Source organism: Natator depressus, chromosome 13, assembly GCF_965152275.1.
Source record: "Natator depressus isolate rNatDep1 chromosome 13, rNatDep2.hap1, whole genome shotgun sequence".
In the NCBI taxonomy this organism is placed as follows: domain Eukaryota; kingdom Metazoa; phylum Chordata; order Testudines; family Cheloniidae; genus Natator; species Natator depressus.
In genome coordinates this window covers 30,312,731-30,328,268 of record NC_134246.1, presented here as the reverse complement: position 1 = coordinate 30,328,268, position 15,538 = coordinate 30,312,731, and the positions used below count along the sequence as shown (strand labels likewise).

The following is a 15,538-nucleotide window of genomic DNA, read 5'->3' as shown; positions in this document are numbered from 1 at the left end:
ACGTGAATCAGTGGTACTGATTATCAGCTTGCTTTATTCTACCAAAAGAGTTGTAATGAGGCACTGGTTAAGATGTCAGCATCCAGCCAGAAATTACTTGAGTCAATCTATAATTGGTATGCACATAGTTACATAACATACATTACATAACACAATGAATTATAATCAAAATAACTGATTACAAAATCCTTGTTTTTTACTTTGGTCTTGATAATTTTCAGGCATCAATGGGGAGACAAAGAGTACTGACTTGTACAGGGGTGGGCAAACTTTTTGGCCTGAGGGCCACATTGGGGTTCCAAAACTGTATGGAGGGCTGGGTAGGGAAGGCTGTGCCTCCCCAAACAGCCTGGTCTCTGCCCCCTCAGAACCTCTTACCATCCAACCCCCTGCTCCTTGTCCCCTGACCGCCCCCCTCCCGGGATCTACTGCCCCGACCCCTATCCACACCCCTACCCCCCTGTCAGACCCCCTGGGACTCCTATGCCTATCCATCCCTGCCCTGTTCCCTGACCCCGACCGCTCCCCACCCAGAACCTCTGCCCCATCCAACCGCTTCCTGTCCCCTGACTCCCTCCCCTCCCCCGCGGGACCCCCTGCTCCTTATCCAACCTCCCCGCCCCCTTACCATGCCGCTCAGAGCAGCATGTTTGGCAGCCGCACCGCCCGGCCAGAGCCTGCCACGCTGCCCAGCAGGAGCTCACAGCCCTGCCGCCCAGAGTGCTGGCAGCATGGCGAGCTGAGGCTGCGGGGGAGGGGCGGGGGGCTAGCCTCTCCAGCTGGGAGTTCAGGGGCTGGGCAGGACGACCTCATGGGCTGGATGTGGCCCGTGGGCCGTGGTTTGCCCACCTCTGGACTAGTAGCTGAATCTTTGGAAAATACCACTGTAGGGGAGTTGGTTAAACTCCATGCTCAGTGGCACCTTACATAGTATAAGAAGTGCGCTCATAAACTGAATTTGGTAGGTTGGAGGGAGAGCGTACATCAAGAAAAAGTTTGAAGATTTTGGGACAACTGCCAGCTATGGGCAAGACTCGCCTTGTATTAGGTCCCAGGGCATGCATTTCAAAAAAAACACGTGCTCCTTCTGTTGTATAGAAGCACACACCCGAACACTTGTTGCCCTTTTAAAAGTGATACCTAGATGTCTTCTTTGAAAAACAGATGGATGTGTTTGTAGTTCTTTTCCAAGGGGCACAGGACTTGCAAGACCAGTTCCATGCATCCAGTGTATATTCAGCTCTCTGTGACCTACTGCCACATGATGGGGAGCTGCAGTACTGCAGAATGGATCAAGAAATTCAGTGAGGTTGAATCGGCGAATCAGCCAACTTTTGAGATAGTGCAGCGATATATGAACATGATTGAGTCTTTGCTGCCCTTTATTTGATCTGTCAGGACTGGTAACTGGAATTTGCACCTTGCGGCACTGGAAGACTTTGAAATACTTTTTTGCCAACTATTCTGCACTGGTTGCCTGGGACCTTGTTGAAATAAGAGGTGTAGAAAAGTCTGACCCTGACACATGGGAGGAATTTTGAAAAGGAAATTGGGTTGTTAAAAGATCACTAGCACCCTTCTGTGTGCTTGGTTCAGATGAAGCCCTAAAACATGGAAAGAGAGCATTAAAAGTTTTTTGGTTTGTTTGTGGTGGGAGGAGGAAGGGGTGTTGTGGGCATAACACAGCTTCCAAATGCCCTTTCCCAGTTTTTCCTGGCAACCTTAGAACTACATCACTTACTGTTTCACTCAAAATCTGGGGTTGAGGTGTCTCTTCCCCAGAAATAACCAAGCACCAGCTAGACTCTTTAGGTGCTGTTAAATGCCAAAAAGGGGCAATTTTAAAGCTACAGATTGAGCTTGTTCGGACTGGCAACCCATTCACTTATGACAGACAGGAGCTCATTAATATTTTGATTGAAAGCAGTCTTCAGTGATAGCTCAAGATGTCAGTTGAATGGATACTTGTGTGAAGCCTTCAAAACCCAAAGAATTATCATGAGCTCCAATAAAGAAAAGCAGACTAAAGTTGTGCTTGAATGCAAAGAATAAAGTCAGAGTGAAGGTGGCAGGAACTATTACAGAGCTAACCGCAGACAGGTCATTCTTTTGCTAGTCTCCTGGTCGTGTCCAGATCTCAGTGTGAGACTTTGGGAAAGTATGAGTTCTCCGTGGTACCACAATTAATGTTAGAATCTGACAGAACAAGAGAGATGTGCCAGATGAAAAACAAAATAATGCACATCTTGCATAGTCTTCCTAAGCTAACAACTACTGACAATGTCACCGGTACCTTATGCTAGCAGAGGCCTTTCAGTGTAGCAGTCATACATGGTATGGCTGAGGTACAAGCTCTTGACAAACTAGAAACTTAACACCTGCCAGGGTTTGGCTGAACACTTCATTATGAAGCTAGAGAGAAAACACTGGACCTATGACAAAGTCCACCTCATGTTTGCAGGGGTGTAATCAAGAAGGCCAAAGCACAATTAGTTGCAGCTAGCAAGGCATGGGAATGGTAACAAGAAAGGTTTCTACAGGTATGTTCACAACAAGGAGGTCAGGGAAAGTGTGGGACCCTTACTGAATGGCAACCTACTGACAGATGATGTGGAAAAAGCTGAAGTACTCCATGCTTTTTTTGCCTCTGTCTTCACAGACAAGGTCAGCTCCCAAACTCCTGTACTGGGCAGCACAGTATGGAGAGGAGGTGAGCAGCCCTCAGTGGTGAAAGGACAGGTTAAAGACTATTTAGAAAAGCTGGACATGCACAAGTCCATGGGACCGGATGCAATGCATCTGAGGGTGCTGAGGGAGTTGGCTGATGTGATTGCAAAGCCATTGGCCGTTATCTTTGAAAATTTGTGGCGATCGGGGGAAGGTCCTGGATGACTGGAAAAAGGCAAAAATAGTGCCCATCTTTAAAAAAGGGAAGGAGGAGAATTCGAGGAACTACAGCCTCACCTCAGTCCCTGGAAAAATCAAGGAGCAGGTCCTCAAGGAATCCATTTTGAAGCAATTGGAGGAGAGGAAGGGGATCAGGAACAGTCAACATTAATTCACCAAGGGCAAGTCATGCCTGACCAACCTGATTGACTTCTATGATGAGATAACTGGCTCTGTGGATATGGAGAAAGCTGTGAACGTGATATACCTCGACGTTAGCAAAGTTTTTTGATACGGTCTCCCACAGTATTCTTGCCAACAAGTTGAAGTATGGTTTGGATGAATGGACTATAAGGTGGATAGAAAGCTGGCTAGATTTTCAGGCTCAAGTGAGTAGTGATCAATGGCTCGATGTCTAGTTGGCAGCTGGTATCAAGCGGCGTGCCCCAGGTGTCGGTCCTGGGGCGGGTTTTGTTCAGCATCTTCATTAATGATCTGGATGATGGGATGGATTGCACCCTTAGCAAGTTCATGGATGACACTAAGCTGGGGGGAGAAGTAGATGCATTGGAGGGTAGGGATAGGGTCCAGAGTGACCTAAACAAATTGGAGGATTGGGCAAAAAGAAATGACTTATGAGGAGAGGCTGAGGGACCTGGGCTTATTCAGTCTGCAGAAGAGAAAAGTGAGGGGGGATTTGATAGCATCCTTTAACTACCTGAAGGGGGGGTTCCAGAGAGGATGGAGCTTGGCTGTTCTTAATGGTGGCAGATGACAGAACAAAGAGCAATGGTCTCAAATTGTAGTGGGGGAGGTCTAGGTTGGATATTAGGGAAAAACTAGTTCACTAGGAGGGTGGTGAAGCACTGGAATGGGTTACCTAGGGAGGTGGTAGAATCTCCATCCTTAGAGGTTTTTAAAGCCTGGCTTGACAAAGCCCTAGCTGGGCTGATTTAGTTGGTGTTGGTCCTGCTTTGAGCAGGGGGTTGGACTAGATGACCTCCTGAGGTCTCTTCCAACCCTAATCTTCTATGATTCTATGAGAGTAAGTGGCACAGGATAAAGGGCGCACCTTTTTGCTAAAAAGGAAGTGGCATTTAATGGAAAATGGGGTGAATTTCCCTGCTGTACATATTGCTCCTAAACTACCATTCAGAAGCACAGTTATCCCCCCCCCCCCCCCCCAAAAGGCTAAGTGCACATTCTCAATCATGGGTTCCCTTGTTTGGGTCCAGTTTTTAGCATGTCTTTGACTTTGCCAAAGGGCTTAAACCGCTTTTAACCAAATCTCTATATTTGAAATAGTGTATATCTGCGTATTTACTCACAGAAGTGTGTTTATTCCTTCTGGGCAGCTCAGTGTAAGAGGTTAAATGTCAAATGCCCCTATTTTTCGATTGTATGCGCAATCACATTGGGTTTGAATGTTAGATTAGATTAGAGTGGAGGCTAAAGAGCCTTGTTCTGGCTCAACAAGGAAAGTACAGATTAAAACCATGTCACATGCTTCTTTTTTCCTTCAGTTTGATTGAAGAGGCAATTTGTCTTGCCCTCATAAAAGGAGATCCTGTTTCTAGGTCTTAGGCAACAGATGCCATACCTTATATAGCTAACTCGTTGTGTGTGTGGCTGTATGCCTATGCACAACTGGTTACCTTAGTTTAAAATATAGTGTGTGAATGGTTTAGAGGGAAATATTTGCTGCTGTATTCCTTGTCTAGCTCTTGAGTACCAAAGAGTGTACACTCAGCTGTTGGGTGGGCACCTTATAAAATACTTAGTCCTCTTAGTCCTGGTAAAACATTCTGTTGGACTAGTATGAGATGACATGCTATTGAAAATGGTAGGTGTGAAATGGTGGTGAGACTGGAAGGGCTTAATGCATGGGTTTCAAACCGCATCTTAAAAACCAGTCATGGAAGCATGTGTGTTCTTGTTTGGGGTAGATAAGCTTCATTTGAACTCACTGAAAATGAAATCATGACACTTACCATGGTTCTGTGGAGCTTATTCGCTGATTACTGCATTGTATATCAAGCTGTTGGACTGTTTCATGTTGCAGTTGGAGGATTTGCCTTGAGCGTCTTTCTGTCTCTAAAGCTTGAATTCTTAAAGCCTAGCACTAAAATGAAAACTCTAAAGTCCTAGGTTGTTATGCTGAAGCCAGAGCTACAGATACACCTTTCTGTTAAAAAGAAAATCACTCATGACATACATGAATTCAAAGTCCGATCATTGATAACACAAAGTAAGGCTTCTAAGCCCAAAGTGAAACAGCTACCATATTATACTGTGTGCTCTTTGTTAGGGTTTTTGTGCCTCTAAATTTAATCAGTATGGAATTAAATTTAATTCCAAACTCCTGTGAAAAGTTGATTACCTTTGTAATGCTTTTTCTTATTGGCAGAGAGCTCTCAAAGTTTAAAACCTACGTAAATCCTACAGAGCTGAGAAGATCCTCTATCAATATTTTGCTGTCATTGTTGCCTCTCCCTCATCATTTTGGGACCATAAAATCTGAGGTAATGAATTAACATGATTGTTTTCTGTGAGATTATTTTATATATTTTGTAAGCATTTTTCAGAAATAATCCATGTTCATGTTACACGTGAAGTTGCAGAGCTGACTCAGTGGTCCTGCGGTTTGTCCTCTGCACAAAAGGGTACAGATTTGGTCTTTCTTCCAGATTGTTAGGGCTGTTGAAGCAGCAAGCTCAGCTCTTCAGGGGCTGTAGGGGAATTGAAAGCAGATGGCACGCCTTGCTTTCCAGCATTCCGTCTGGCTAATATAAGAACAGCCTTCATAGGGGTTCCCAAGAGATGTCCCTCCATCCTCAGAGTAAGAAATTATGGCAATGGGGGATGTACTTGTGGAGAGAGGGAAGAAATGTGTAGGTTAGGATATTACTGTGCTCAAGTGTGATGTCAAGCTAGTTTACTTTAATGATATTCAAAGTCTGAATATCTTAGAAATCCACAAGGTTCCTCCATCCTCTGAGGAAAGAGAATTGGGTTATATTTGACTTACTCTGCTTTCTTTGTTATGCTGCAATTATACCAAGCCCAATTTTGCTATCTAGTTAACTGCTCCATTTAGCACTGACTTTCTTGTATCCAGCTCTTCACTTACAGAGGAAATACTATGGTACATCACAGATGTTGGTAATGCTGCAGAGAGTCAAATACTTTCATTTTGGATTAGTTAAATTACTTAAATTGTAAAAGTAATCAAATAACAGATGCAAGTGCTCTGAGATGATCAAATCCATGTCTATGCTAATTGATATTAAAGGAAATGTATTCTTTCTTCAGGTTGTCCTGGAAGGAAAATTCAGCAATGATGACAGCTCATCATCATATGATAAACCAGTAACCTTCCTATCCTTGAAGTTGAGGCTTGTGAATATACTAATAGGAGCTTTGCAAACTGAAACAGACCCCAACAACACTCAAATGATACTAGGTTATTTGAATGTATTTATTTATTTATTTGTTTTATGCTGGATTATAAGAAAAATCCTGAACTCTAGGATTTGAGTTCTCAATACCATAGAGCAGAATACTGTGCAAACTACCAGGGATCATGTAGGACTTAAATAATTGTGTGCCGCTATGCAAGCGGAAAGAGACAAAGTTCTAGCCTTAAATTCTTTTGCTTAAGAAATCACTTACATTGCACTTTTCACCGTGAAAGCATGCCGATAGACAACTAAAATTGTCCCAGTGATGTTTAGTAAGTATTATCCCCATTTTACAGATGGGGAATCATAGATACTGTGTCCGCACAGCCAGCTCATTGGGCCGTCTGAACATGTAGTTGTGTTTATCTGTCACTAGGACTGTTGTAGCACCTAGAGGACAGAGTCAAGATCAGGACCCATTGAACTAGGTGCTGTACATACACATAGTAAAAGACCGTCCCTGCCCAGCTCCTTTTAAATCAGTGTCTGGTGCCTTGTCCTTGTAAAGGTTTCATAGTGTGTGCAGCTCATAAAAAATCCCATCTCCATACTTTCTGTGCTTGCAGAGTAGACTGCTTTTTCGGAGTTGAGTTCAGGGAGTTTTTAATTAAAAACGAGTTAAGATTTAAAAACAAAAAAGCTTTATTAAAAGACAAAGGCCTTTCTGAGTTGAGAGGAGCATAAAGAACCTCTCTGTCAATCCAAGTGAATTTAAAATTTACAGCAAAATCTGAGCTAGTCTATCACCCTCTGTGTTGAATTTCAGAGTCTGAAGCAAATTCTTGTGGCTATCATAAACCCTTAAACAGATCCTTTTATAAAAGTGAGCACTGACACATTTTTGTAGATTTTAGCAGCGCACACACTGTTTTTCACACATTTGAACTGTAAGCAGTTCACCTCTTACTGTGTTTTAATGTTGCAGGAGCAATGTTAAATATTGTTCAAGACTCAGCACTTTTAGAAGCCATTGGCTGTCAGATGGAAACGGTGAGTTTTTTGTGTTAAAGCTGAACTTTTTTAGTGTATTGTAATTACTGTATTATACATACTTTTCCAAGATATCTAAGCTGATTCCGTTAGGTTTCGCCTTTTTATTCTTCTAAGTACATCTTCTAAGAGTGTTTTCAATTATGCAGAACACTAACCTATACAGTCTTCTCCCTCATTCATGCTGATTTCAATCTACAGAATGGTGGCGAAAATAACCTTTTGAAAAACCACCGTCGCACTAACAGTGGCATTAGTACAGCAAGCGGAGGAAGCACAGAACCCACAACTCCAGATAGTGAGAGACCAGCACAAGCACTTCTAAGAGATTATGGTAAGGAGTTAAACTTTTTTTTTTTTAATTGCCATAATATCCCAGTTTTACAAAACTCCTTTCCAGGTTGTGTTTGACTTAATGAGATCTTTAGATATATGAACCTTCATGGATATTTTCAACCAGAGGTGATGGATATGGTGGGTAGCCCTTTGGATCTGGTGTTAACTGCTAAATTTTGCTCCTATATGTATTTATCTATTAGCTTTCAGTCCTGTTATAAGTGTTCTGTTAGTAATCTTATAATAGTAAAATGAGCTTGAAAGCTTATGAAAAATGGGAAAAGTTAATAAATTGCTTATCTTTGTAATGTATGTTTTCGATCCTCTTACGATTTGCCGCTGATACTGGGGCAGATCCTCAGGTAGTGTAAATTGTCATAGTTCCATTGATTTTGGTGTAGGTGTGACAGTTTATGCAAGTTGATGATCTGCCCTTCTTAAATCATAGTTAAAAGGATTCTGGTTTGAAAATTAATTATGTTCCTATAAAACAGGACATCAGCTACACAGACCACTTGATATAATATGTTAAAATTTTGTTTTGCTTTAATTTGATGTAGTTTGGAGTTTGTTTGACCTTATAATAAAATCCACCCTGTACTAAATCTGTGTATGCAGTGATCCAGCTGAGTTGAGTGAAAGCGTGGATTCCCATTTGTCGGTCTTTCATTAAATCACTAATGTTAACCAGATATATCTGAGAACAGACCACCTTAGTACGGTGCCTACTGAAGATGTACATTCTAGGGGCCAGGTCCTACACCACTGAAGATGAGTTTTGCCATTGACTTCAATGGCAGGGGAAATCAATGTATGCTCTAAGTTTCATGTCGGCCGTTGAATTGTATCTGTGCAAGATTTCAGTTTGTCTGGAAATGGCTTAATTGGTACCTGAATGCTGCTTTTTCAGCACATGGGTTTGTTTTTAATATGCATGTTTTAATTGGTATGAGTTTGCACTGAGACAAGTGCTTTTGGCATGTCTTGTGCAAAGTATCTGTTTGTAGGGTTCACAGTGACCGTTTTTCTATGAATCAGTTACTGAATTCTGTAACTATGATACAGTCTAAAGACTGACTTCCATAACGTTTTGGCCAAAGACGTTTTAGCACTATTAGCATTCATTTTATTGGGTTCTTGTACCCTCTACAGACACAATATAGTGTTCAAAATAGAAACATAATTTGGGAAGTTCATAAAAGCAGTTTTTTTTTTTTAATTTTCATCTGGAGCCTCTAAGGAAAGTTCAAAAGAATCAGGATGGTCCGTTTTCAAATTTTAACTATAGCTGATACTTGAGTTCTGTTACTAGTGTTCCAAAGAGTGTCTTACTAAGAATTGCTGTGGTTTTTTTAAATGTGTGATACGTATTCTTAACGAAGATTCCTTTTTTTCCATCATAATTCTCCTGTCCCTCTTAGTCACAGGCACCTGCTTCCTCTGGGCCCCAGGGATGCTCAAATCCCGCTCCGCCCCAGGCCCCACCCCTACCCCCATCCCATCCCTCTCCCAAGCCCCAACCCCTGCCCTGCCTCTTCCTGCCCCTGCTCCACCCCCACCCCGCCTCTTCCTGCCCAGTTCTGCCCCCTCCCCTGAGCGTGCCCCATTCCCACTCCTCCCTCTCCCCGCCAGGAACCTCCTGCACACTGTGGAACAGCTGATCACGGTGTCGGGGGGGGCACTGTGAGAGAGGGGGAGGAGTTGATCGGTGGCTGCCGATGGACAGGAGGCGTGGGGGGGGGGAAGAAGGGAGGGAGTTGGCTGCCGGTGGGTGCTAAGCATCCACTAACTTTTTTTTTTTTTTTTTGGGTGCTCCAGTCCCAACAGCTTTCATTTCTGAAATCAGTTTCCCCCCCTCCCCCCCATTCCAGATTTAAAAAATTCAACCTAAATGACCCTCAAATATGAAATTATAAAGACGGCAGATACTGAAAACATGCCATTTAATTTCAAGCCTGGGGTGCAGGAAAATCAAATGTCTGGAAAGAATTGTAGTGCCGTTGCATCTTTTTTTCCAGGATTAATTCTCTCGGTGCCTGGAGCTAATCTCCATGAAATGCTGTAGCAATTTTCAGCATATGTATTTTAAGTCGAACGCTGTATAATATTTGTACATCACATTAATGTCTGAATTAGTTGAAGTTATGGGTACTCAAACTATGAACTCTTACAGAAACCTAAACGCTATAGCGAAAAGTGTCTGTATAAAGTAAACCTGCTGTTAGCCGTTCCACTGTTCCACAGTGTTAAACGCAGTAGCTAGTATTATGCAGCATGCAGCGGCCACCTAAAATGTGTTTTCAGATGAATTAGTCTAACGACGTTCAACTGGCAAATCCAATAAAATACGCATACAGAGAGTCTGCTTTGAGAGTAGAGGCTAGTCTGATTTTAGATATATAACATGCTGGAGTTATAAACCAATTAATTAATTAATCCATGTGAAATTCACTAAATTGCTAGCTTCTGAGGTGTATGTAATTTTGTTTTCTGTGCTTATTGTGGTTGCTTTGGCCTGTGCCTGATGGATTGCTTTGCTTATTGTTACTAATGCTTAGTTATTTTCCCTCCCTGTGGGATGTGGTATTGGGATTATATCCTAGCTCTTAATACAGATACAGCAGCTGGACTACTGATTCGCAGTATTCACCTGGTAACACAAAGACTCAACTCACAGTGGAGACAGGACATGAGTATCTCACTAGCTGCATTAGAGCTTCTTTCTGGATTGGCAAAGGTGAGAGCTGAAGTTTCACTTGTTTTGGTTTTAAATAATTCAGAGATTATATCTAGCCACAAGAGGTCCTGTACAAAGAAACAATGGTTCTGCTGATTGAAATATGAAGCATGCCTTGCTTCTATTCCTGGAGTGATTTCCTGGGCTAGATAATTGTATAACACATTCAGGTTTTAATGAGAAATCCTTGGTTTAAAAGGCTACCACCCCAGTTCCAGAGCAGTTCACTGCCTTGGAAAATCTACCAGGGCAATGAGCCCATTTAAAAATTCTTTCTGTAAAGGCCACATCTTGCTTTTCCCCTTCCATTCTGTCCAGGAAGCAGTCACTCTTGTAAACTGAAAACATACAGATTATATTTTTAATAAGGAAATAGTATCTTTCTTTTTGAAACTTGTATTTCTGCTCCTCAGTCTGAAGCTAATGAGCTTGCTGCTCCTCCCCTCTTCCCAGTTGAGTAGTTGGATCAATCCACTTGCCTGGATTTTGGCATTCCCTGCAGCAGTCCAGGCCCTGAGCAGATTTCCCCCCACTGTATTCCCCTTTTATTGTAACTTACCATTCCCGGTACCCCCAAAAACCTTCCAGCTGTCTGTCAAACCATCTTTTTTTATACCTACCTTTGGGCAATTGTCACTTGCCCCTTTGAACCTAATTTAAAGCCCTCCTCACTAGGTTGTCTAATCAGTGTGCGAAGATGCCCTTCCCCTTCTTGGGCAGGTGGACCCCATCTTTCCCAGCCGTCCTCCGTCCTGGAGCACCATCCCCTGGTCAAGGAAGTCAAAGCTATCCTGTCAATGCCATCTGTGCAGGCACGTGTTCATCTCCAGAATGTATCTGTCCCTGCCTGGGCCCTTACCCTTAACTGTGATAATGGATGAGAATACCACCTACACGTGTGACTCCTTCACCCTGCGTCCATGAGCCCTGTAGTCACTACAGATCTGCTCAGTGTTACATCTGACATTATTATTATTAGTGCCCACTAATAAGAGAGCAGTACAGAGATCGATGAGCCTTGGCAATCTTTCTGTAACGTCTTGGATGCAGGCTGTAGGCAGGCAGCAACTTCCTGGGATGACAGGTCAGGTCAGTAGATAGATGCCTCCATCCCCTTCCGAAGGGCGGGTGGGGGAGATCCCCATCACCAGCACCCTATGTTGCCTCCTCTTAGGGGTGGTGGCCCTGAATCTCCCAGCTTCAGGGGAGATGGGGTCTCTTCCTCAGCCATGAGTCTGATCATCTCCTTCTGTTACCAGTACAGCATACTGGTTCTTGACCTTGATGGACTGGGTGAGGGTGGAGCACTGTCTACTGCCTGAGGCCTCCTCCCCACAGAACAGCCATTCTCCTTACTGTTCTGGTGCCGCTGTCGCCTTCTGTAGTCAGCTAGTGACCTCCATCGAGATGTCCCCATGTACATAATGTCAATGAAGTCCTTGCATAATAAATGACAATAAGCTCTTTGGCTAGGATCTGCCCCAGCTTGTTCTTGGACAGCACTAAAACTGTTTAGTACTCAGTAAATAAATTAAAAATCCCAGCCTCTGTGAGAATCTAAATTCACCATGGGAATAACTGTCAGAGTGCCATTGGGAAGTCTGTTGTAATCACTAGAGAGGATTTCGCCTGAGAACAGCCTTCAGAATAGTTGGAGAATTGGGAGGCACCAGACTTATGCCCTTCAACCTGCTTGTCATTGAGACAGTTTCTAACGGCGGCCCCACTCTGTGGCATCCAGCTCTGGGGTGGAGGAAAGGCTGCCTGTCTCTGGGCTCAGAGCCGTGTCCCCACCACCAGAGGCATGATGTAGATGTATACACTAGCAGGCAAAGTACTGTCTGAGGCCAGGAATTCTAGCTCCTTGCTCTAGGCACCGGGGTCTGCCTTGTTACATGTTCTAAGATGTGGCTAAATTACAGGGAGTAGGGGAATCCAAGAGGGCTGATTTGGCTAGAGCAATCCAATTTGGGAGGAGGGAAGAAAGGAGGACAGTTCTTCATCTTTAACTCTTTATCAAGCCAACCTTTGCCCCCAGTTTATGGTACTGTTCACTAGCTTCTAAGATCTTGGGCTCTGGCTCCATGGTTGTCCTTCCAGGCCAGAAGTTCCTTCCCATTTATATCTTGGGGAGTTTTCCACTAATTAGTCAGAGAGGGGCCTGGCAGAAGAAGCAAAGTAATTACTGCTGAAAGGATCTGCTCCACCGACTGCTTTCCTTTCACTTCCTCTTTTCCTGGAAGAAAGCTGCAATGTTAAATGAAGACTGAGAGCAGAGAGTTCCATTGTTGGAGTGAAGTCACACAAAAGAGAAAGTTGTCTGGGTTTTGGCATCCCTAACCTCTGACAAGTGGATAGGTCCAATTACCTGCAAGAGAGGGCTGACAACCTGTAAGTTCCAAAATAAGGAAGCTAAGCAGAAATCCAACTTGCTGCAAGTCCCCTAGTAAACCAACTGGTGTCCTCTGTTCTTTAGATGCAAACCAGTACATACTGTGGTAGGATTCTTGCATGATCTCTTCACTGTAACTTTTGTGTTCCATTGCATATCAGCATTATATTAAACCTGTCTTACTTACAGTGTTTTCATGTATGTCAGAGAGCAGCCCTGAAATGTTTCTTTGTATTTCTTAGCATTTAGAAGCACTAAAACAAGTTCTGTCTTCTCTGAAAGAGTTCCTGAAGCAATTCTCAGCTGATAGTGTCTCCACTGTTTGCTTTACTTAGGTGAAGGTGATTGTTGATTCAGCTGACAGCAAGCGAGCTGTTAGTTCAGTGTGCAGTTACATTGTGTACCAATGCAGCCGTCCAGCTCCACTCCACTCTAGAGATCTTCACTCCATGATTGTTGCAGCATTTCAGTGCCTCTGCGTCTGGCTCACTGAACACCCGGACATGATGGATGAGAAGGTGAGAGAATCTGTGCTGTTCCTGTTTAATGGAGGGAAGATTACAGGTAAATTAAGTTCTTGCTGTTTTGTGTTAGAAGGCTTGCACACCTAAACCACCTGTTCTTGGGTACTTTTTCATGTGTATATTTCCAGGTTTAAAGAAATGCAGTCCGCTTGAAATCCTACAAACATAAACTAACTTCTGGCTGACTCTAAGTAGCGTTGCTAGAGGTGAGAAGGCATGGAGAGTGGGGTGAGGGGTAGGAGAACAGGGTGAAATGCATTGGTGGTGGAGAAGGTATAGGGGATTGGGGTAAATGGAGCCATCTACGGGACCTATGAAAATGGGGTTAGGATGGGGGGATATGGATTTGGAATTGTAGGGGCTTAAAGGGGTGTCATGGAGCTGTGTTCCCTCGTCTCAGAATGGGTGGGGGCTGTGGGAGGCTGCAAGCAAATTCAGGAGGTAAGAGGGCATAGATATAAGGGGGAAACAGGGTACCTGGGGAGGGCGTGGAGAGGGGACTTGAAGGCAGAGATCTGTTTGAACAGGACTCCTCTCTGTCAGGCCTTATCGACAAACTGACTTAAACTTTTGGCACTCATTGAAAAGACAGGGAAATTCCCCAACAGAAAGTGAGTTTGAAAAGAGTTAAGTTGACTAACCCACAGAAACCACTCACTTTCTTTACAAAAACCTGTGCCTAAAAACAATCTTCGCAAGTGTCCAAAAATGAAAAAGTGAGGGCTCTAGCTAGTTCCCCACTGTCCCACAATCCTTCATTACTCACTCTCATTTGCCTAGGCTGGAAGATTGATAACTTGAGAACTAGTAAAATAATGATGTGGTGAGTCATGAAATGGAGGTCCAATAATTGAGAGGAGAAAGGAATTTTTAGTCAGATTGCTTAAAACTATTTAATGCAGTGTAGTGGGAGCCATGTTGGTCCCAGGTTATTAGAGAGGCAAGGTGGATGAGGTAATATCAATAAAAGATATTACCTCACCAACCTTGTCTCTCTTTGGTTTGTCTGTTAACTCCCATTTAACTTCTGTGCCTAACATTTTAGCTAAAGGAAGCCTTTCTTAAAGATCTAGCATTCTTAACCCTTCAGTAAGATGTGGGAGCTCACAGTAAACAAGCTCTGAGACCCACAACTAATTCTCCAGCAAAACTGAAAGGAGAGCAGAGCTAACTTTCCATAAAATTTCTGAGATAAAATAAGCAGGAGGAAAAAACCACCACTTCCTGCCATACTCATCATAAAGAAGCAAAAAAGAGAACATGCACCCAGTTTTAACAAAATTCCTTTGGTCACCTTCAGCAATGTTCTGTAAACAGTGTTTTGTTTGGGAATCATGTTCTTAGGTGGTGGTTAGCAAGAGTAGGTTTAAATAGAGGTGTAGGGTTTTCTTCGAGGGGCAGGTTGTCAGACGGTGTTACTCTATTTACTTCAGTGGAGAAGTACTGACCTACATCAGCTGAGGAGCTCACCCGTTACGGTGACAGTGCTCCTTATATTTTGGTGTTTTAAATCACTGTCTCTGCGTCTGCATATTTTGAACATTCTGAGCCAATTTTTAATGTGCACCCACGAACAATTATTCCCTTTGTATCCACAGATAGGCCAGGTGTGTGCACAAATACATACAATGCCAATGCTCCACAATCTCAAGGCAGCAACGTGAAGATATGTATTTTGAAGTAGCACTTACACACCATTAGCAGACATATTCCTAAAAGGTTTTCATTTTTACCAAATGGCTTCTCCCAGTGAATTGGGGGCTGAGCTGTTTGTCTTTGGCAGCATGGTCTCAGTGGACTGTGTGTGTTCTTTCATACATTGAAGGTTTTCAACATTGATCACACATTGACTATATGCAGTTAACTCATATCATCACTTTATATTCCACATCAAGTGTTGGTTCATTCTGGATTCATGAGGTGGTCTTTAATCCCTTTAAAAATATTTTAGAGCCCACTATCGTGGGATGGCAGCAGTGCAGAGCTCTCTCACCTAATCTCTTAAGTCTGCTAGAGGCCTGGCACCTTATTCGTAGGCAGTATCTTGTGAAGACCAGTATATCATCAGGAATTTCCTGGATTACAAGGGGAAAAAATTGCTACAGCTCCCCAGATGGAAGGGAGTTCAATGTGTGTTAGTAAACCATGTGTAGATTCCATGGCTTTCCTCTATAAGACACAGTAGAACCTCAGAGTTAGGAACGCCTGAGTT

The 15,538-nt window shown here is 43.3% G+C and overlaps 1 protein-coding gene across 4 annotated transcripts in view; it reads left to right on the top strand.

Annotated features, from left to right (window-relative positions):
* RALGAPB (Ral GTPase activating protein non-catalytic subunit beta) overlaps positions 1-15,538 on the top strand; it is a 118,070-nt gene that overhangs the window by 63,237 nt on the left and 39,295 nt on the right. For 2 of the 4 annotated variants that reach the window (XM_074970364.1, XM_074970362.1), the window contains 6 exons: positions 5,294-5,408; positions 6,199-6,349; positions 7,273-7,337; positions 7,539-7,671; positions 10,289-10,410; positions 13,138-13,320. In XM_074970364.1, the coding sequence (XP_074826465.1) occupies positions 5,294-5,408; positions 6,199-6,349; positions 7,273-7,337; positions 7,539-7,671; positions 10,289-10,410; positions 13,138-13,320 (769 nt within the window). Of the gene's footprint in view, positions 1-5,293; positions 5,409-6,198; positions 6,350-7,272; positions 7,338-7,538; positions 7,672-10,276; positions 10,411-13,137; positions 13,321-15,538 lie in introns of all 4 variants that reach the window. The other 2 variants (XM_074970363.1, XM_074970361.1) reach the window with 1 other exon arrangement.